The sequence below is a fragment of the Daldinia childiae genome, assembly GCF_008694065.1.
Source record: "Daldinia childiae strain JS-1345 chromosome Unknown Scaffold3, whole genome shotgun sequence".
NCBI classification, from domain to species: domain Eukaryota; kingdom Fungi; phylum Ascomycota; class Sordariomycetes; order Xylariales; family Hypoxylaceae; genus Daldinia; species Daldinia childiae.
Window position 1 is genome coordinate 4,104,588 of NW_022984644.1, and position 19,686 is coordinate 4,124,273.

Here is a 19,686-nt window from a genome sequence, read left to right on the forward strand (position 1 = left end):
GTGTGTAGGTGGAGGGCACACCAATAGAAAGTTACACGAATCTTACTAAATCCTACTTAGACCCCATGTTATATCCCTGTTAAATTATATATTTCCGCATGACTTGTCTGTATGAGTATATACCTGGGTCATAGATATCTAGGTAGGTATTTAGGTATGTATGTATGTAATCGTCTACCTCGAGATGTGTATGTAGGTGAACTCATAAACCAAGGACTTATACGCTTATCGATAGATGGCTGAATTTCGGGATAATAACGAACAAGAGCTACGACAGCTGCATATGCATTTGTATCTCCTATGATGCTTAGGTAGGTGCTGTCTTATGTACCTATTGTCCATTTACGTGAATCAAGTGGCGGAGTTAGGAGGCGTTTGCATGGGTAAATAAGTTAAGTTTCTAGACTGGCAGCGCTAAAAGCTTAAGAGCCGCATAGAACCTGGTTAGCCCCATCATTTAGGTAGATTCCATAGTACTGTTCCACCCAGCGCTGCTGCTATGGTTATATAGCGTAAAAACAGACCCTTACATCAACCACCGACTCAACTGACTATGAGATTTTAAAAAGCACCTTGGCGCAGTGGAAGCGCGCCGGGCTCATAACCCGGAGGTCCTCCGATCGAAACGGAGAGGTGCTATCTCGTTCTATTTTTGCATTTTTGCAAACCTGGACAGTTCTTTCCTTCTTTTATTTTTTTAATCTCTTTTAATTTTTCTTGCACCACTTTTTACGCCATTCACATAGACTCGTACATTTGTACATTTTACAATAGAATTTCTACTTGGGAGGAAATGAAAAATTTCCTTAGAAATTCACGCACGTATCTAATACGAGTTAAACTCTTGGACAAGTGGCGTCATGTGGCTGTGCTAAGGCAAAACAAGACGCGAAAGTGATAGGATTACTTTTTTTCTTATCATTCCTTTGGATTGTTGCCTCGATTCTTGACAGGTTCTTCTCCTCGGCATCATCTGAAATTGCCTTGGACATTGAAAATATGTGTGGCATCCATGGTGTAGTCTCCACGACTGCTATACCGGATATTTCCCAAGAGTTGAAGAACCTCTTGTCAAATCGTGGACCCGACCACTTCGGCCAGGTCTCTCGCGAGCTTCCCTTCGAAAATGGGAATTCGCTAATCAATCTCAATCTCACCTCTACTGTGCTAGCCTTACGGGGAGACCATATTGCAAAACAGCCGTTGGAATCGCCTGCAACTGGGTCTGTCCTGTGCTGGAATGGAGAGGCTTGGAGGATTGAAGGCCAGCCTATCAGTAGTAAAAATGATGGCGAACTTATTTTAGCCAAGCTTGATGTCGCCGATGCACCTTCGGCTGAGACCCGAGAGTCACATATTCTAAGCGTTTTGCGCAGCATTGATGGTCCGTTTGCCTTTCTGTTTTATGATACTCAGGATAAGCGCCTTTACTTTGGTCGAGATCGTCTTGGCCGACGATCGCTCCTATTTAACCAAGCCGAGGATGGTGACTCGATTTCTTTCTCGAGTATCGCGGATGTGCCTACTACTGGTTGGAAAGAGGTTAATGCAGATGGGATATATTCTTTGAACCTCGCTACACGTCTTGCGACGCCTAGTGGAATGAAGCTTGATACTCATCTCACTAGGTACGACTGGGTGACATTAGGAGGGGATAACATGGTAAGTGGTGGTCCAGAATCTGAAATTACGTGTGCGATCTTTGCTATAAAATTTACATGACAGGTTTCAAGTATTGGAAATTTCAACATGACGCTACCGCCACCTGATCACAAGCTGGACTTTAATTCCTTCTCAGTTGATCTTCTTAGACACTGGCTGTGCGAATCTCTCAAGCTGCGGGTCTTAGAAATTCCAGAGCCACCGAACTCGTTATCTGACACCGACGTTCGCGTCGCGGTTCTTTTCTCCGGTGGTCTCGATAGTACCACCCTTGCGAGGATTGCTCACGACTTAGTCCCTCCTGATCAGGGAATAGATCTCATTAACGTTGCCTTCGAAAACCCGCGCCAAGTCTCTGTAGATAAGACACTGCCTCATCAAGATGTAAGGGACATATATGAGGCATGTCCGGACAGGAAGACTGGCCGCAAAGCATTTTCCGAACTGAAAACCACCTGCCCTACACGCTACTGGCGCTTCATTGCGGTTCGTTTTCGGGTCACCTTGCTCAGGGTTGGATATTAAACTAACCTCCCCGATAGGTGAATGTTTCATTTGAGGAAGCAATGAGTCATAAGGCAAGAGTCGTTTCTCTCATGTATCCGCATAGCACCGAGATGGACCTATCCATTGCTCTCGCACTTTATTTTTCTGCACGAGGTATAGGTTACGCCTACACAGACAAGTGCGAATGGCAGCCAGATCCGCCAAGCGTAACCTCGCCTGCTAGAGTCTTGCTGTCTGGTCTTGGCGCAGATGAACTCTTCGGTGGTTATTCACGGCATGAGATAGCGTTCAAGACTGGTGGATACTCCCGCCTCCTTGACGAACTAAAGCTAGACATAGGTCGTATCGGACAGAGAAATCTAGGTCGTGACGATAGAGCCATGTCTCACTGGGGTAAGGAGATTCGCCATCCTTTCTTGGATGAGGAACTTGTCAGGTTTGCTATCAGCACCCCAGTTTGGGAGAAATGTGACTTTCAGAACCAGTTTCATCCAGCCGTTATCGACCCTGCCAAACGAGTATTGAGGCTCATGGCCGATAAGCTCGGCCTATCCGTAATCGCCAGGGAGAAGAAAAGAGCGGTATGATAACATCCAAGGAGCCAGCGTGAAAACATACTAATAGCATGGCAGATTCAATTCGGCTCAAGAACAGCAAATATCGAAAGCCGTACCGGCAAGCGCCGGGGCACTGCAGCGATTACTGAACTTGTATAGTCCGGTCGGTCATTGATATAAGAAGTGAGTAGAGTTAGATGCTCTGGTGATGATGATTACATCAGATACTTCCGAGTCGGTTCCCAGTTCAAATCTCATCATGCGTGTTTCTGCATTTACAGTAACCCTCTTGGGATTTGGAATATTGGTCTATCACCGACAATGACGTCTTAAAGGCATGTCTGAGCCAGAGCTTTCTCTACTTGATATCTTACTAAGGAATCAGATTATAGGCAGGAATAATCGCCATACGGGCATACGTATTTCGTTGCGTAGTGAGCTTGTCCTAGATAGCGTTTACTCTATATCTAAAATAAAATATCCTAACTGAGGCTTTTCTGCTTGTAATAACAGTGTTGAGTTTAGAGGTTGGTTAATTGAATGCTCCCCAAGAATATAAGTAATTATATGAAGAATCTGTTAAGTCTATATTTAAGCATTGATTAATATCTGAGGACTATAAAGGATCATCCATTCATATCTTCCCGGGCGAAGCCGACCATGTCCCCTCCCAAATCCATCATATTTTATAGGCGATATAAATTAGCCGTTGATAGTACCCGCTCTAGTAACACCACCTGAAGCCCCATAGTTCAGCTACTACATGACCTTAAAAGCAAAGAAGTCGAGTCCAGATCAAGGAGTAGATGGATACAGTAGCAAAAATCACTCATACATATACCTTTACCAACTACGAGGATCCCGAGCGCAGTTACCACTAGGTCTGAGGGTTCTACATTCTGACCCGAAGGAGGTACCGCAAGCGAACTTGAGAGATATCGTAGCAAATGTACTCATTGTAGAGAAGGTAGGCATTAGGAACGCCGGTAGCACCGGGCTTCACGTTAGTATCAGGCTAGGGGGAGAAGTTAGTTAGCATCAAGATAAACAAAGCGTCAAGATCGGGATTAGATTGTTCCTACCATTTTCACTCCTTTTAATGATGGGTGAACGCATTCGGCATCTTTCCATTGGCTCGGGCCTGTGCACCCCTGGCCCCAAGTTGATAACATTCCCTTTGACTTAGCATCTTCGGCAGCGCTATATGAGGCGTCGGTGAGTGTTTGCATTGGGTCACCAAGTTCTGCTTCGCAAAGAAGCAGCAGCGCATGCCCGTTGCTGATCGATGGGTAGCAGTAGTTGGCAGACTATGTGAGAGGTCAATGTTGAGCTTCACAAACTTGAGTCAGAATACTCACCTTGCTGGACATATCCGCCAAATAGATGCCTTTTCCGAACACTGTTATACGTTAACATCATAATACAGTCTAAGATATCATTCCTAGCAATATGATTTGTCTAGTATATAGAGAAAAATATGATAACATACTACAAATATGTTAGCTTCATTAAAATTAACGTTGGGATAGCAAAGCGAGCCCAATGAAGAAAGTGAGATCTCGGCGTGTAATATTGAAATGCATACCTGTAACCTGTAACCGGAGCCTCGGGAGGCGCGATACGTAATCCCTGTGAGAGGATACCACCAAAATTGGTACAGCGAGAGCCGTGCCACAAAAGTCGTCTGTCTTGGTATGCCTCGTGTACGGCTTCTAAGCGATCTTTTTCGCCGCCGCGCTCGACTCTGAAAATTTGCGATACCTGGTAGTTGGCGCTATGAGTTGCTCCTCGCGTATCCATCAAGTAATCCACCAACTGGGTGAACTCTGGACTCTCCTGGTCAAGCGGAGTCATCTCATCCATTCCTAAGCTCTGGAACTGTTGATCAAGCTTATTAATCTCTTCTTTCTGATCGCTCTTCATGAGTAACGATGCGTCCTTCATATCTGATAAGCTCTCAAGAAGTTCTATTTCTTTTTTGAGTAGTGTCGTATCTCGAATGACGGGAGGCTTATTCCTCCCAAACGCATGTGGAATCAAAGTGAAGTACAAATTCGAAAGTTGCTCTGTTGCCGAAATATAGCTAGTCTGATACTGAGAAGTTGCCAATGCTGGATTATTTATGACGGCCGAGAGATCTTTCAAAGCCTGAAAACCTCGAGAAATTGTGGTTTTGCTGAGTTTTCCTAGAGGTAGCTTCACAGCATCGTAATTAAGATCGCGCATAGTCGCTGCAAAGTACTGCTGATTGAAAATGAGCTGCATCAACTCCTGAACCGGCTTAGATAGTTTTGAGTCGGGCTCCTCGACATCCTCAATTTTAACAGTACCATCATTCGTGTCTTTCGTATCTTTCGTATCTTCTTCATCTTCTGAGTCCGGTTCATACTAAAGGACTTCGAGTTAGCAATTGCTTTTGCAAAGGGAGCTATCTAAAGAAACAAGTTAAGGATCTGTAGGATAAGATTTCTCTATATTCGGAATTCGTCGCTGGCTTAACCATACTTGGTTGATCCAGAATAAGATGCAAGACGGATAATAAGTAGCATGGAAAAATACTTACGCTTTTCTCGATGAAAGCGTATTTCCCAGATTTCGGAGACTCCCCGCGGTCGACCCATGAAAGACCAGTCTTCGACTTAAATTTATTGTTGAATTCATGAAGAGCGTTTTCAAGTGTTCCATTACCGACGGCTTTGGATTGGCCATGTTCACCTACTCGGCCCCAACGAGTCCAGCATATGAAATGATCCTTGACAGAGCGAAGCAACTAGGGAAAACCATCAGTACATCATCCAATCCATTCAAATATACGAGACGGGATTTTCACCTGGACACGGTAGAATTTATTGTTGTTGGCTGTCGAGTTGGTCTGGTTGAGCGAGGCATCAAAAATGACACCGTCGTCATCAATATAGACTTCATAATTATTGTATTTGCTGTCAGCGCCCTCGTCGAGTGGAATTCTGGCGTCTCGAGATTTGGCAATCTGACCATCAGCAATAATGACCTTTTTTTCCTCAGCCTTGACGCCTTTCTCTTCTTGGCTCTGTGCTTCAGTTTTCGAAGTCTTAACCTTCTTTTTAGCTTGAGGTTTTACTTCCTGCTTATCGTTATCTTCTTCTTCAGGTGTAAGTTTCTGTGCCGCCGATCGCTTTCTAGTGCCACGGGTCTGTATAGGTAGAGATTGCGACTGAGATTGCGGCTGAGATTGAGGCTGGGGTAGTGATTGTGACTGAGAGGAACCGATGCCATATGAGCTCTCAGCCATACGAGCTGTTTGGTTAAGGGAGTCCTCAAGCCATTGGAAGGTGACAATGGGTACGCCAAGAGATTGCGCAGCCTTAACCTTGATAGAAGGCTTGCTGTAGTCTGAATCGGTACTGATAAGGTGTGTAGTGGTTGCCGTAACAGACTTGGCTAGAGATGCACCAAGAACATTGATAAAGTCTCGCTCGATGGCGGCTTGAGTGTGGCCGGGTATTGTACCACTAATAGCTATACTGTAACCTTCCAATGGTGGCGGAGGTGGTTTAGCTACTGCGGCCTTCTTTCTAGGTGGCATTGTTTAACCTTTATAGGGGCTATGCTCTTATTATATTGAAACACAAGGTGCGATAATTTAATTGAATTCAATTAAATAAAATGAAATAATTAATATCGAATTGGATTGTCGAGGTAAGAATTGGAAGATGTGAGTTTTGAGGATAAGTAAGAGAGTTAATGAGAGAGAATCGAAAAGGAATTTGGGAGCAATTGAGGTCGAATAAATATTGACAATGAGCGCGCTCAGTAACACTTTCCCTCTAGGCAACCGACGCCGAGAAGGAAAGATGGATGCTAATTGATGCCACCATAGCGCGTCTTAACGTGACTTCCCAAGGCAGCAGCGCCGCCTTTTTTCTAGCTTTGAGCTTCTATGCCTAAAGAGCGGAGCTTGGAGCTGAAGATCTATTAAAGGCAGCTACCATGTACCTTGGTAAGTGCCTAAGTACATACCTAAGGTATTACCTACATACATATAAATGGTACAAATGTCTTTCTAACGAGAGAGGTAACAATGTCTCTTGTCGATGGCCTATTTGAAAGTCTTTTTGAGAGATGCTTCGATTCTGTAGGTAAAAATGTTTAATTGTCAATCGTTTTTTTTTCTAATTTGATGAATCGTTGCTCTATTAGAATTTTATATGTATCAATGGGGGCAGTTAGTTCGTTTAGTTGCATACGAAATTGGAGATGGCCCAAGACGGGAATGACCTATGGAGTCCACAAAGTACATTCATATTCAAGGTGGCTGGTCGATAATCGACAATTAACATTTGATATTGGTAGCCTAAATCACCGAAAATTCTCAAAGGTATGCTTTCGAAATAAATGAACTTGGATTGACTTAGTATACTAGAAATTGAACGTCCATATAACTATTAGATGTGGGTAAAAGAACTTAGTGTGATTTGATAGTTGATGGATTGTCCCTCTTACACAACTTACAATAATTCGACTCGATATACCAAGTTAAACATAGTCGTTACTTAATACATTGGCTGCGCAAATTAGATTTCCTTCTAGAATAATAAATTTCTAAGATCTAAGAGTTGTTATTCTGTATGTATGTAAAGTGAACGTAGATATTGGAGATATGATCATTTGACTTATAATTATTGAGCCTTGAACTGACTATTGGGTAAGCCTTTCGTTACGTAATATGGTGCACCATTAGATACCTGTTTAACGGCAACTGTCTCTTTTCATATCTGGCCAAGCTCAATCTTGGCGCGCAAACAATTTGAGATGATAGCCGTTTAGTTAGATCTATGGTTCAGCAAATCAGCAAATCTACCGTTTGTACGGGAAAACGTACCCCCCTAGTGAACCGATACCGGGTCCCGGAAGAAGGGCGGCGAGGACCCTGCAGCACGCCGTTCTTCTCAAACTGGGGGATTGCTCTAATGATACCCAGTGTTGATTGGTCAAGTAAGGGGACATGCTATCATCCCCAGGTTATAGTATTGCTTGTTTCGGAAAAGCCGTCCCGAGTTGTCTGTTTAATTTTCACGGAATCTGCAATCCTAATGGCATTGCATCTTATCCGCACGCGATGGCGGAACACCTGCAGACGTATATGAGCGTGACCCGGCCCGGGGCTAATCCTACTGATTTCTTCCGTGGTATTTCGGCCGGATTGTTGTGAAGACTATTATTGCCTCCGCAAAGATGGCAAAGGACTTAGAGATTGGCCAGAACCCTACAGCGGAGGTTGAGAACGAAGAAAAAGAGAAAGAACGGCAGGATTTCGATATTATCGAGACGGAAGACTCACCGCCATCACGCCAGGCTGTAGAAAGCGGACCTGAGGAAGACGACGGCACGACTAAATCGGACTTACCATTTTCTAAAGCAAGATGTATTGCATTGGTCGCAACGGTCACCGGCGCTAGCTTCTTGAATGTAGGTAGCATCGTCATTAAAGCCTATGATGTATTCTAGCTAATTAAGTCCAGACTCTCTCGATCCAGTCTGTTGTCATTATCCTACCAACAATTGGCGAGGATTTAAGCATTCCCGAAAGTAGATTGCAATGGATTGTGTCGTCTTATGCGCTCACATTCGGATGTTTCTTGCTTCTGTGGGGTCGCATAGCGGACATCTACGGCAAACGCTCTATTTTCATCTTGGGGAGTGCCTTCGTAGCAGTAACGATGATCATTAATCCATTCATACCAAATGAAATAGGATTTAACTTGTTTCGAGGCTTACAAGGACTTGTGAGTATACGGTATGACATCCAGAGCAGTCTAGCATAGCTGACGAATCCTCAGGGTGCTGCCGCCAATGTTCCTACAGCTATTGGGATCCTAGGCGTGACTTTTCCACCTGGCAAGGCGAAGAATTATGCTTTTAGCGCATACGGTAAGTTATCTCTAGTTCAAATAATGCTATGGATTTAACAGGATTTTTTGCTAATATCATGCTTAGCTGCTGGTGCACCCCTTGGCAGCGTCTTTGGTAACCTGATTAGTGGCTTCATCTCTGCGTTTGCTAATTGGAGATGGGTATTCGGGGCCACTGGTGGACTCGCAATTGCTGTCACGCTTGCGGGTATACTATTCATACCTCCGCCGCCACAACATCTAACGGCTAAGAAATCCAGCTTCGCATCACTAAAGTCTGTAGATTGGATAGGTGGTGCACTCGTCACCGTTTCGATCCTAGCATTGCTGTTTGCCTTAACGGAAGGCAATATCGTGGGCTGGAATACTATCTGGATCTATATGCTAATTGTCATTTCCGTGTTGCTTCTTGGCATCTTCATCACATGGCAGTGGTATCAAGAAAAGCATATGACAAGCAAGCCGCTCATGAAGGTGTCTATGTTCAAGAACGCCCGATTTAGTGCCGCTATGGTGATCATGGCCCTATTCTTCGCTGCCTTCAACGATCTCATCGTCTCCGCCACGTTCATCTTCCAGGACTACCAGGCCCTTGGTGCGTTGCAGACAACCTATCGGTTTATCCCAACCGGTGCCTCTGGGGTTATCACCGCGTTCGTCGTGAGCCACCTCATTTCACGAATACCTACTTGGATATTGCTCCTTTTCGGTAATCTAAGCGTATCGGTGTCCTGCTTGCTATTTTCAATACCTATTCCACCTGACACGTCTTATTTTGCGTACGGCTTTCCTGCTTTTATCCTTTCGGTAATTGGTGCTGATATTACTTGGCCAACCCTGACTTTGTTTACCTCAAAATCTTTGCCCCAGGACGACCAGGCGTTAGGAGGCGCACTTATCAATTCGATGGGTCAAATCGGAAGAGCTATTGGGTTAGCCATCACTACAGCTATTCAAACTGCTGTTATGGCAAGGGACAGGGGTGTTCCGGTGGAAGCGTCTGGCAAGATCTTGCCCTGGGAACCCGCATCTTTAGCCGGGCTAAGAGCTGGCATTTGGTTCAATTTCGCACTCGGACTATGCTGCGCAGTTGTTGTCGCTGTGTATTTCCGCGGTACTGGTATCGTTGGCAAGATTGAGAAGAAGTCACAACAACCGGTGAGGATGCTCCGACAAGAAGGTACAATAAATCAAGATGCTGCCCATAGATAGATTCCGCATATCGTGGACATTTTCAAGTTGTCGCTATTTTAACTAGCAACACAATCAATCAGTCCCAGTTGAGTGTTGTTGGATTTGGAAGCGGAATCTATTGCTACCTATTTATTTATTTATTTATTCGCCCATCTGGGTAGCAGATTGGAAATGTCTATGACCTAACAGTTCGGAAGCATTTGCTAACAAAAGTCGCAGTCTATATCTAAGTCTTTACCATGTATATCTAGGATTATCATCTATGTGCGACCGTTATTCCTTTTCCGCGGGCCACAGGAGCCACGACACGACGACAAACAGCTTCAAACCCGCAGCAATCCATAGTACACCAGCAGTACCAACTGCGCTCCTAGCCAGCAACCCACCAAGCACAGCACCGATGAGAAGCAAAACAGGGGCACCGACTCTACGATTGCGCTCGGGATTTTGCGGCGCGAGCAGCGCAGCATCGGAGAATAAGTCGCAGTAAATGCTAGTCAGGACAACGCTGGTAAGCGCGTTATATTTGAGCGCACGACTGGCAACCGCCTGGCCACAGCTTTGAAAAGCGATTAGGGCGATTGGGACAAGCACCGGCCAGTCGATAGCCTCTTTCTTGGACTCACTGTCGGACTGGGGGCCGAAGGTAAGAATCGCCGCAGCACCGGCAACAAACAGCATCTGGATAGTGAAGGACGCGCAGAGCACCCAACGCCGCTTAGGTGACGGTGATAGCATCCGGTGAAAGGAACTGAAGAAGACGGACCCGATGCAGAAGCAACCGAGTGAGGTCCCTGACTTAATCCACCGTGTTGACTCGTGCGGCGCGGCAATACCGAGACCGAAATACACCGTATTTCCTAAGTAGATACTATTTTAGCAAGACTTAGTAGTAGTATTCGTGGTAATAAGTGACAAACCTGTCTGCATCGACACGAACGAACCCCAGGTGGATATCGATGCGCTATCAAGCATGCCAGTAATGATATAACAAGCGAGCAGGACTAAGTCAGCCCAGTCGCGACGAACGTCTGTCGTTAAGCTCTTTCGCCATCTTGCTGATTTGGACGTCACATAACTACTATTAAGCAGAGGTTGCTGCTCCTCATCTCCATTTCCATTTATCCTCGAGTTGGTAGGTAGTGTGTTATTACCATTGGTAGCCATCTGGGAGTCGATCCGAGTATCTATAACAGAACACAATCTAAGTATATATTTTATGAGAAATTATTTCTCTTAACAACGTAGGGACGTGCGTAAAATATATAATAGGATTGGATGAGTGAAATATTCGGGGCGTTTGCTGCCTCCAATATAGAAATGAGGGCTGCCGCGTCCCCGTCCCGGGCTGTGTGCATCAACGTCCGTGTGACACCAGTTGAACTATTTTAGGGAGATCCCTAACGTCATAGAAGAAAGCGCCGAAGTTACCTCCCATCCTCTACATAGCACTATTTGCCAAGGCTGATATTTAACAGCTCAACGGTTATTTGACAGGGGGAAGTTGACGACGATGTCGGGCTGTGAATCCTAGATAGGCAGGAATATATAGAGCAACATTAGGCAGTGTCCGATGTGGTTTCACTGCCCAGGTACCTACCAGATATGTATCTGCAATCAACCTTGTGTAAAGCGACCCTAGATCTTGGGCCGTGTAAGCGCGAAGGTGCATAGGTGCATACATGTATTGTAAGGTTTATAAGTTTCGTTAGCAAAAGAAAACCACTTTTTTAACTTAACTAATGATGCTTGTTCATGTTTAGCTCATTCTCTATCGGCTTACGGCACCTAAGAGGTACCCACTTCTCTATACTCTATACCTTAATTTGACATAATACTGAAGGTACTTCCATAGCAGCAACCAATGGACTTTGGTAAGTACCACGGACATAATAGTTGATCCAGGAATGCAGGCACAATCACACCCATCACCCAGCGCTTGCCTTGTAAAGGCCCTATAGGGCGTTCTAGAGCCGAGCTGGAATGTACTGAAGTATATACATTCGGTATTTACTCGGCATTGACCCCCGTTTGCAATCGGGTAGTAGATTTACCAGGTACTTGTTACGTAGCTTAGTGTAAATGAGACCTTGAAGCTTGAATGGGTAACGAAGCTCTCCAAGAAGATTGCTTAACTATGACGCCCATCCCATTTACTTTTACTTATACTTTATTTACCTTCTTCTATTCCACTATCTTCATATCTAACTTCAGATGAGGTTCAATTGCCTCTTAGCTGATTTCTAGATCTTAGCTTCGTTAACTAATTGACAATTTGACCAACGACTTATAAGTTTACCGGCCATTCTTTAAAATGCAGTCCCGAAGCTATCGCGGTATTTCTACATGGCAGTTATTACTCACTGGCCTCGCATTGAGCAATCCCGGCCTCGCTGTTCCTGTAGATGATAGCCCTCGCCGGTACCTCGCAGCTGGTCTTGATCTACCGCCGAAATATAGTAAAAAGTCAAAGTCGCCTTATACTCCTGGCTACAAGGACCCTTATGACCATGCCGTCGATGCTATAGGCGAGGGATTAGATCCTCTCCCCTACCGCAATGGACTGGGAACATCTGTTCTTGGTCCCTGGAACCGAGAGAGGTCACGCCAGTCTCCGGATTTAGTCCGACCACCCAGTACGGATCATGGAAATATACAAAATCTGCGCTGGAGTTTTGCTGATTCCCATATACGCATTGAGGTATGAATAAGGTTTTAATATAGCTTTCCCCGCGTTCGACCTAACCAAATTTTATCTAGGAAGGGGGGTGGACAAGACAAACCACCGTCCGCGAATTAGGCGCTAGTGTTGAACTGGCTGCTGTGAACATGCGCCTTGATAAAGGTGTAATTCGCGAGTTACATTGGCATAAAGAAGCCGAATGGGCATTCGTCCTAGATGGCGAAGTTCGTGTCACTGCTATCGACTACGAAGGTGGCAACTTCATAGACGACCTCAAGAGAGGCGACCTGTGGTATTTCCCAAGCGGCGTACCTCATTCCCTTCAAGGACTCGGAGACAACGGTACCGAATTCCTCTTAATATTTGACGACGGAAACTTCTCTGAGGAATCCACCTTCATTATATCTGACTGGCTAGGTGTGTATTACAATGCCATCGTGTAGATTCTCGAAGCTGATATATTATAAGCGCATACTCCCAAGTCGGTCATCTCGAAGAATTTCAACCTGGCACCCGAAGTGTTCAAGCACCTCCCCGAAGGAGAAAAATACATTTTCCAGGGCCGCGAGCCAGGTTCAATCGACGATGAGAAGCCCACAGGTAAAAATATCAAGAAATCCAAGTACAACTTCGTCCATAGGATGCTTGACCAGGAACCCCATAAAACTAGTGGAGGTGACGTCCGGATTACAGATTCGAAGAACTTTGAGATTTCAAAAACCGTAGCAGCAGCCCACGTCACTATCGAGCCCGGCGCCATACGTGAGATGCACTGGCATCCTAACGCTGACGAATGGAGCTTCTTTATTAGAGGTCGAGCACGAGTTACTGTCTTCGCCGCAGAAGGAACAGCTCGGACCTTCGATTATGTACAGGGCGACGTCGGCATCGTGCCCGCAAACAATGGCCATTTCGTCGAGAATATCGGTGATGAGCCGATCGAAATGCTAGAGGTATTCCGTGCGGATGAATTTAGAGACTTCTCTCTCTTCCAGTGGTTGGGCGAGACACCTAAGAAGATGGTCGTCGATCATTTATTCAAGGACGACCCAGAGAATGGTGAAATCTTCTGGAACAGGATCAAGAGCGCAGAGAAAGATGAAGTCACTCTTCCCGGTTCTGACAACAAAGAAATGTCGGAAGAACGCGAGTTGTAAATTTGTCCTCGATGTTTCAGTTTCAATGTTTTCTATGGCGATTATTCTGTATTCTAAACCACCTTTATTACTTCTCAGATATTTATTAGTACTATTTAGATTGAATATTTAGCGATATTAGAAAATAACGTGCCGAAAGCATCATAGTTCCTTATTTCTAACACGTTATACATATTAACCACTAATAGAGTGGTTATGAACCAGCGTTAGCTTCTACCTATGAATTGTACCTATGAAATAGAAAAAGGCATATGTTAGGTATTTGTTAGTAATGATTAAAAGAGCAATTATTTACATGCCTATACAAAAATCTAATCATTTTAAGCAAGATGCCTTTAATAAAACCCTGTTGTCGGCCTAGAATATCGACAACAAATAGGTGCACTTTTCAATTACAGTTATAGAAACCTCAAGTCTTCCCTTGTAAAAACTTCCACCCACAATATTCGCGCTTCTAGGTTATATTTCTGTATAGGTGCCCAGACTTAGTATCGTGTTTATTCCTCGGTATGTAACACATTATTGTGAGCTTCCTCGTCAGCCTGCACCTACAGGAAAATGGTCAACTCAACATTTGGGGGCATATTGGTAGGATGAACGCCTCTGACCCTCTTAGGAAATGTATTCGGCCTATTATGCGAGATCCTTGTTTCGTTTAGTATTCCTTGGTCGAAAAAGAGGACGTGGTAAAGCCGCCGAATACCGAAATGAGGCGATATCTTGCGTAGAATCTATAAAGTGATAGGGAACACAGAGTATATAATTGCCAAGTATAATCGCCGACCAAAACACTCATTACAATCAGCCACTCGGAATAAAATAATGAAGCCATCTCTAGATAGTCGTCTCGCTTTCTCTTTGAAACTGCCTTCCTACCTGGGATCGCGTTCGGCAGGTCGGCTTTCGTCTGCCCAGAGCTCGGAATACACACGGCATTATGCATGTAATTTCTAGATTTATGATTCCAGTATGGAGGTGACACAGCTATCATGAAAAAGCCTTCCAAGCTCACCGTGTAGATATATCCTGTAACGTTAGACCAGCGAAACATGCTATACCGCCGAGAAATGTCCAGCTGACCATGCCGCTAATCCCGAGATGAAGCAATTTTGAGAGCCTCCCTATTTCAAAGATCGAGACTAAGGCTGCGGAAACACGGCAAGGCGGTTTCCTAGTCCGCTGTGGGGGAGTCTGGGGGCTGGCTTATGGGCTCCACGCTAATATTTTCGTCTGATCATATGTCCTAGGTTTAGTTTCCACACGGCTTCAGCTCTGAGAAGGATTAATAGCAATAATCATCTTTAGAAATCCTTCGTACATATAAACATGGAAAAGTACGTTATTCGTTTCGTAACAGTCTAAGAGGTCTCGTAACACAGCAGAAAAAAGAATTTATGCGCCTGTATATAGTCTACTTATATGGTAAGAGTATAACCCTTGAATATAAACGGTCTCATCGTCACTACGAGAAAAAGGTTATGCTAAACTATGTTATAGTCTGTTCTCGAAAAGGATAAGGCAGCTTCTACGACTAATATGTTGTCTCTTCCGCAGTAGGGTTACGTACCTCCAAGCAACAACTAGGAAGGTATCCAATCGCAACGTTGTCCTAGTTTGGATCAATAAGAATCAAGATACCTTTTGACTTCTCGCCTCGCGTACCTAATCTTCTCAAATAACTGGTGAACCCCACGAGGGTAGCATTAAATTGGCAATACCCCCCGAATGGCGCTTACGAATTCCGGATTACGGCACCAATTGTAGTAGTACGAACTGTTCAATCATATCTCGTTCCGTTGTTCCCCCCGTGTCACGGCAGCATACCGGTTTATACTATCTACCAGTTAGGAAAGTAACTGCGGTATCCAGTAGGGACGGGTATGTAAGTAAAGGTAGCTGTGTCGCAATTGATACTCACCAACCTATCAGAATCCTTGTCGTTCATACCCCTAACTAGGATCGTCGATATTTCACATTTGCACAAGTCTTATTTCTATTTTAAAAAAATCTTGAATAGAGATATCACTTCGCAGGAAGTAAAAAAAGAAAAGAATTTGTCTAATCGTGATGGAATTGATAGAGGTCAGTACGCCTATCACTTGGCATTAAGAACATGCCGCGTTACCAAGGTCTTGTCCATGCAATGTGACCGTTACACCCAAAGCTTGGTACGTGTCAAGCTTTCTCTTACCCTTGTAACTTAACCGAGAGGGGAAACTTTAGAACCCGTGGCGCTGTTCAACAGTGCTTGGCCGCATCGTCCAACTAAAATCTCCGGCAGTAGAAATATACCCCGGTTATACGGCAACGTATTAAGTGACCTGTTTGTTTCCTACGGACGCAGTTCCAAGAATCCAAGACTCTAGGCATTACCTAGGTATGCTTAACTACCACGCAATTGCATTGCGAAGCGTGACTACAAGCATGTCAATCCTTTGGGCTTAGCCTACTATCGCGGCCGCGATCCGAGGACTCGGAATGCTTTTTTTTTTGTTTTTTGAAACTTATAGACCGCCAAGAGATCTGATCAAGACTATAGATCGCTGCTTAGTATTCGTATAAAGTTGATCGAGATGTGCATATTATATCTGCAGAATTGAACCGAGTTATTGTACAATTGCTACAACGGTAGATAAGTATCTTGATATACAATGGGGCACTATCAGCACAGTAACTAAATAGAAGAAAATTATACCTTTAGATATATTTTCTATTTCTAGAGATCCGCACAAGGAGCTGTTGAAGCTCATGATGAAGTTATACCGAAGATGAGTCCATTCATATGTTATAATCCCGTTATAATCACAAAACAGCTGTGTGACGGCGATGCTAACCGCTGGACGAACAACATTTCTTGGCACTGATTGGTTCGCTGAACGACCCAAGATAGGTACCCAGATCACGAATCTTCTGTTTCTATTTTAGAGGACATCCTGTTCCATATACATGCTCCAACGTCCCACATACGGTCAACTACCCCGCGTCTCTATATCACTTCCCAGACGGCACTGTCACCCAAAGTTATGATCGACTATTAACACTGGCATACAGTTGCATTTAGCCACGAAATGGCGCCTAATCCTGTATCTCAGATTCGTCTGTGCGGTTTCTTTGTATAGCAGTGAAGACGGGAGACTCTTTTGCTTCCCCCCCTGAAGCCCGGGTCGTACCCTGGGCCCCCGCGTGGTCTATGGAGTGTGACTGATGCTGTGCTCCCTCGCACTGCTGTTTACATGAGCAGGAAAAGGAGGTTGATACTCGAGGAGAGTCTCTATAATACCGACAGAGTGGCGAGAATGTGCCGAAGGGGGGTATGATCGCTACGGAGGTGATAGGTTCTCTGAGTCGAGGGCGTTGTTGTCTCCATGATTGAGTATCTTCATGGAACCTTCTGTTTACGGAAGCCACCCGGTGAAGTATATTGATTGGAGCGTAATGTAAGGTAGATACTGGCTCTCTATAGACTTGGGTTTAAAGTCTATATTAATATCTATGTTGAGATCAGCCGCATTAATTAGAAGACATAATTCATCAGTTTCAGTCTTTTATGTTCCTTCTTCTTAACCATGGAGAGACAAACCACAGCTGTCAAAAACGCTGTTAAGGAGGAGTTCCGGACGGACGTTACCCTCAACCGGGTGGCGAAGTTCGCCCGCACTGCACCCAGGCACTTCCCATCAGCTGCTAAACAGTACCTTGCCGACAAGCTTCCTATCGTCCAGTGGTTGCCACGATATTCCCCGCCATGGCTCCTCCAGGACTTCATGGCTGGTCTCACGATCGGGGTCTTACTCATTCCTCAAGGTTTAGCTTATGCTAAGATCGCAACAATTCCTATTGAGAATGGTCTTTACTCTTGTTGGGTTCCTGCTGCCGTGATGGTGTTTATGGGGACATCAAAGGGTAAGATGTTCCCAAAATTAGAACTATGCACAACAGTGTAATGAAAGACACTTACAAAGAAGCATAGATCTATCGACGGGACCAACTTCGATCCTGGGTCTACTAACTGCAGAAATTATCCGCGATCTTAAGAACGAGTACTCCAGCGCCGATATCTCATCAGCCGTGGCCATGATGGTGGGTATCTGGTCTCTCCTTATAGGCTTGCTTGGGCTCGGATTCCTCCTCGATTACGTTTCGATCCCCGTCCTTACCGGATTCATATCTGCAACAGCCTTCGTCATCGGCATGGGCCAAGTCGGCTCCCTAGTCGGACTCAGCAACGTACCAGACGGTGCCTTCAACCAGCTAGCTGACATCCTACGACGTCTTCCGCATTGGGACGGTCCGACTTGCGGAATCGGGTTCGGAACCGTAGTTGTCCTACTAGCCCTCGAGAAGTTAGGCAAGACATGGGGTAACAAGCACTTCGCCATCAGGTACATATCGAGCAGCAGGGCGATCATTGTGATGGTAATCTTCACTTTGATCTCGTACCTCGTTAACAAAGATCGTGATGACTACCTGTGGTCTATTAGTGAAGTTAATACCCATGGAATTCAACACCCGAAAGCCCCAGGCGGCGACCTTCTCGCAAAGGTCGCGGCTCGATCCATCGCTCCCTTAGTCGCATGTACCCTCGAACACCAAGCAGTTGGCAAGGCATTCGCCCGCCGGAACCACTACTCCATCGATCAAACTCAGGAGTTCAACTACCTCGGTGTTACCAATATTGTCAACTCATTCTTTGGCGCAATGCCCGTCGGCGGAGCTATATCTAGAACGGCCGTCAACTCGGAGTGTCACGTCAGGAGCCCCCTGAACGGCGTCGTTACTGCGGGTTTCATCATCTTGACTCTATACGTGTTCTCGCCAGCTCTTTATTGGTTACCTAAGTCTAGCTTAGCTGCTATCATCGTAAGTCTCCCCCTGGGTTTTGCCAACGACACCGAGCTTCCATATAAAATACATTGCTAACGTTTCCCCTCTAAACAGATCATGGCCGTAATACACCTCTTCGGACCGGTCTCCCTAATCTGGCGCTACTGGCGCATCTCCCTCGCCGACTTCATCGCCTGCATGGTGGCCTTCTGGGTTACCATCTTCGTCTCGGCCGAGATCGGTATCGGCGCCGCTGCAGGATGGAGCGTAGCATGGACGCTTCTCCGATCCGCATTCGTAACACCGTCGATTCACGCCAGCAAAACAGCAGACAACTCGGGCACGCTGCAGCCGCTCGCGCGGGTCTCGACGCAGATACCGCAGAACGGGGCGACGGAGAATATCGGAGGCCCAGTTATCCCCGATGACACAGTGGTAGTGCGCTTCGCGGATTCGCTGTTCTTCCCGAACGCGAACCGCAACAAGATCAATGCGCTCGAGGCTATCCAGCTCGTGTACCCGTCGGTTCAGAACCCAACTTACAGCGCGGATGCGGAGCGCCTATGGAGCGTAGCAGCTGAGCAACGGCTAGAGCGTCTTCGCACGGCGCGAGGTGTCGTCATGCGCCAGATGCCTCTAGCTGTTGTGATTTTGGACTTCGGCATGGTGCCGTTCATCGACGCGACAGGCATTACAGCCTTAGCAGAGCTCAAGGATGATATCCGCCGCCAGCTCGGGTTCGGCGTGCAAATACGGATCGTGGGCATGACGAAGGGCGTGCGCCGTCGCTTCAAACGCGCTAGCTGGAAACTTGCGGACGCGGATGACCTGCTTGATGGCGATGCTGATATTGTGTATCCTTCCTTAGAGAGGGCTATTTGGGATGAGCGTGACCGGGACAGTTTGAAGGGTATTACGACGGAGAAGGTGTAAATTTATTATGGGTGGAGTGTGCAATGGTTTCGTGTTTTATCCTGCTCTTGTTAGTTATTATATGAATTCTATCTATAGGAGAGAGAAATTTGAGTCCGAATATTGAATGTTTGAAAAAAATGAAAGCTTTATATTGGGGTTATTAAGTTAGTACGCAGCTTCAACTCGAGTAGGATAAGAGAGAGTAGTCAGGGGTATACGTGATTAGATGAATTTATGATACTTTGAAGATTGCTATCAGGATGTTAAATATTAGAATGTGTACCCAACGTAGTGCA

The 19,686-nt window shown here is 45.5% G+C and overlaps 6 protein-coding genes across 7 annotated transcripts; 4 read left to right on the forward strand and 2 right to left on the reverse strand.

The window, feature by feature from the left end:
• Window positions 1-999: 999 nt before the first annotated feature.
• Window positions 1,000-2,885, forward strand: GL218_03844 (Asparagine synthetase domain-containing protein C4F6.11c; the record flags this gene model as incomplete). Its single annotated transcript, XM_033580422.1, has 4 exons — window positions 1,000-1,662; window positions 1,726-2,148; window positions 2,205-2,750; window positions 2,802-2,885. 4 exons carry the CDS (start codon window positions 1,000-1,002, stop codon window positions 2,883-2,885), a joined length of 1,716 nt encoding a protein of 571 aa, XP_033436126.1.
• A 733-nt stretch (window positions 2,886-3,618) lies between these two features.
• Window positions 3,619-6,291, reverse strand: GL218_03845 (the record flags this gene model as incomplete). 2 transcript variants are annotated; one of them, XM_033580423.1, is made up of 5 exons in its annotated part: window positions 3,619-3,741; window positions 3,809-4,004; window positions 4,312-5,114; window positions 5,290-5,496; window positions 5,557-6,291. In XM_033580423.1, the coding sequence occupies 5 exons, from the start codon at window positions 6,289-6,291 to the stop codon at window positions 3,619-3,621; spliced, it is 2,064 nt and encodes a 687-aa protein (XP_033436124.1). The 2 variants fall into 2 exon arrangements, with proteins under 2 accessions (XP_033436124.1, XP_033436125.1); XM_033580424.1 differs by lacking the exons at window positions 5,290-5,496; window positions 5,557-6,291 and having other exon boundaries at window positions 4,312-4,670.
• Window positions 6,292-7,940: 1,649 nt separating this feature from the next.
• On the forward strand, window positions 7,941-9,829 carry GL218_03846 (uncharacterized protein; the record flags this gene model as incomplete). The annotated part of the gene is made up of 4 exons (XM_033580425.1): window positions 7,941-8,174; window positions 8,228-8,491; window positions 8,546-8,636; window positions 8,703-9,829. 4 exons carry the CDS (start codon window positions 7,941-7,943, stop codon window positions 9,827-9,829), a joined length of 1,716 nt encoding a protein of 571 aa, XP_033437018.1.
• Window positions 9,830-10,084: 255 nt separating this feature from the next.
• GL218_03847 (uncharacterized protein) lies at window positions 10,085-10,978 on the reverse strand (the record flags this gene model as incomplete). Its single annotated transcript, XM_033580426.1, has 2 exons — window positions 10,085-10,671; window positions 10,732-10,978. The coding sequence occupies 2 exons, from the start codon at window positions 10,976-10,978 to the stop codon at window positions 10,085-10,087; spliced, it is 834 nt and encodes a 277-aa protein (XP_033436127.1).
• A 1,147-nt stretch (window positions 10,979-12,125) lies between these two features.
• Window positions 12,126-13,651, forward strand: GL218_03848 (Oxalate decarboxylase OxdC; the record flags this gene model as incomplete). The annotated part of the gene is made up of 3 exons (XM_033580427.1): window positions 12,126-12,512; window positions 12,572-12,911; window positions 12,963-13,651. The coding sequence occupies 3 exons, from the start codon at window positions 12,126-12,128 to the stop codon at window positions 13,649-13,651; spliced, it is 1,416 nt and encodes a 471-aa protein (XP_033436655.1).
• Window positions 13,652-17,217: 3,566 nt separating this feature from the next.
• Window positions 17,218-19,408, forward strand: GL218_03849 (uncharacterized protein; the record flags this gene model as incomplete). Its single annotated transcript, XM_033580428.1, has 3 exons — window positions 17,218-17,554; window positions 17,622-18,511; window positions 18,590-19,408. 3 exons carry the CDS (start codon window positions 17,218-17,220, stop codon window positions 19,406-19,408), a joined length of 2,046 nt encoding a protein of 681 aa, XP_033436654.1.
• Between the last annotated feature and the right edge of the window lie 278 nt (window positions 19,409-19,686).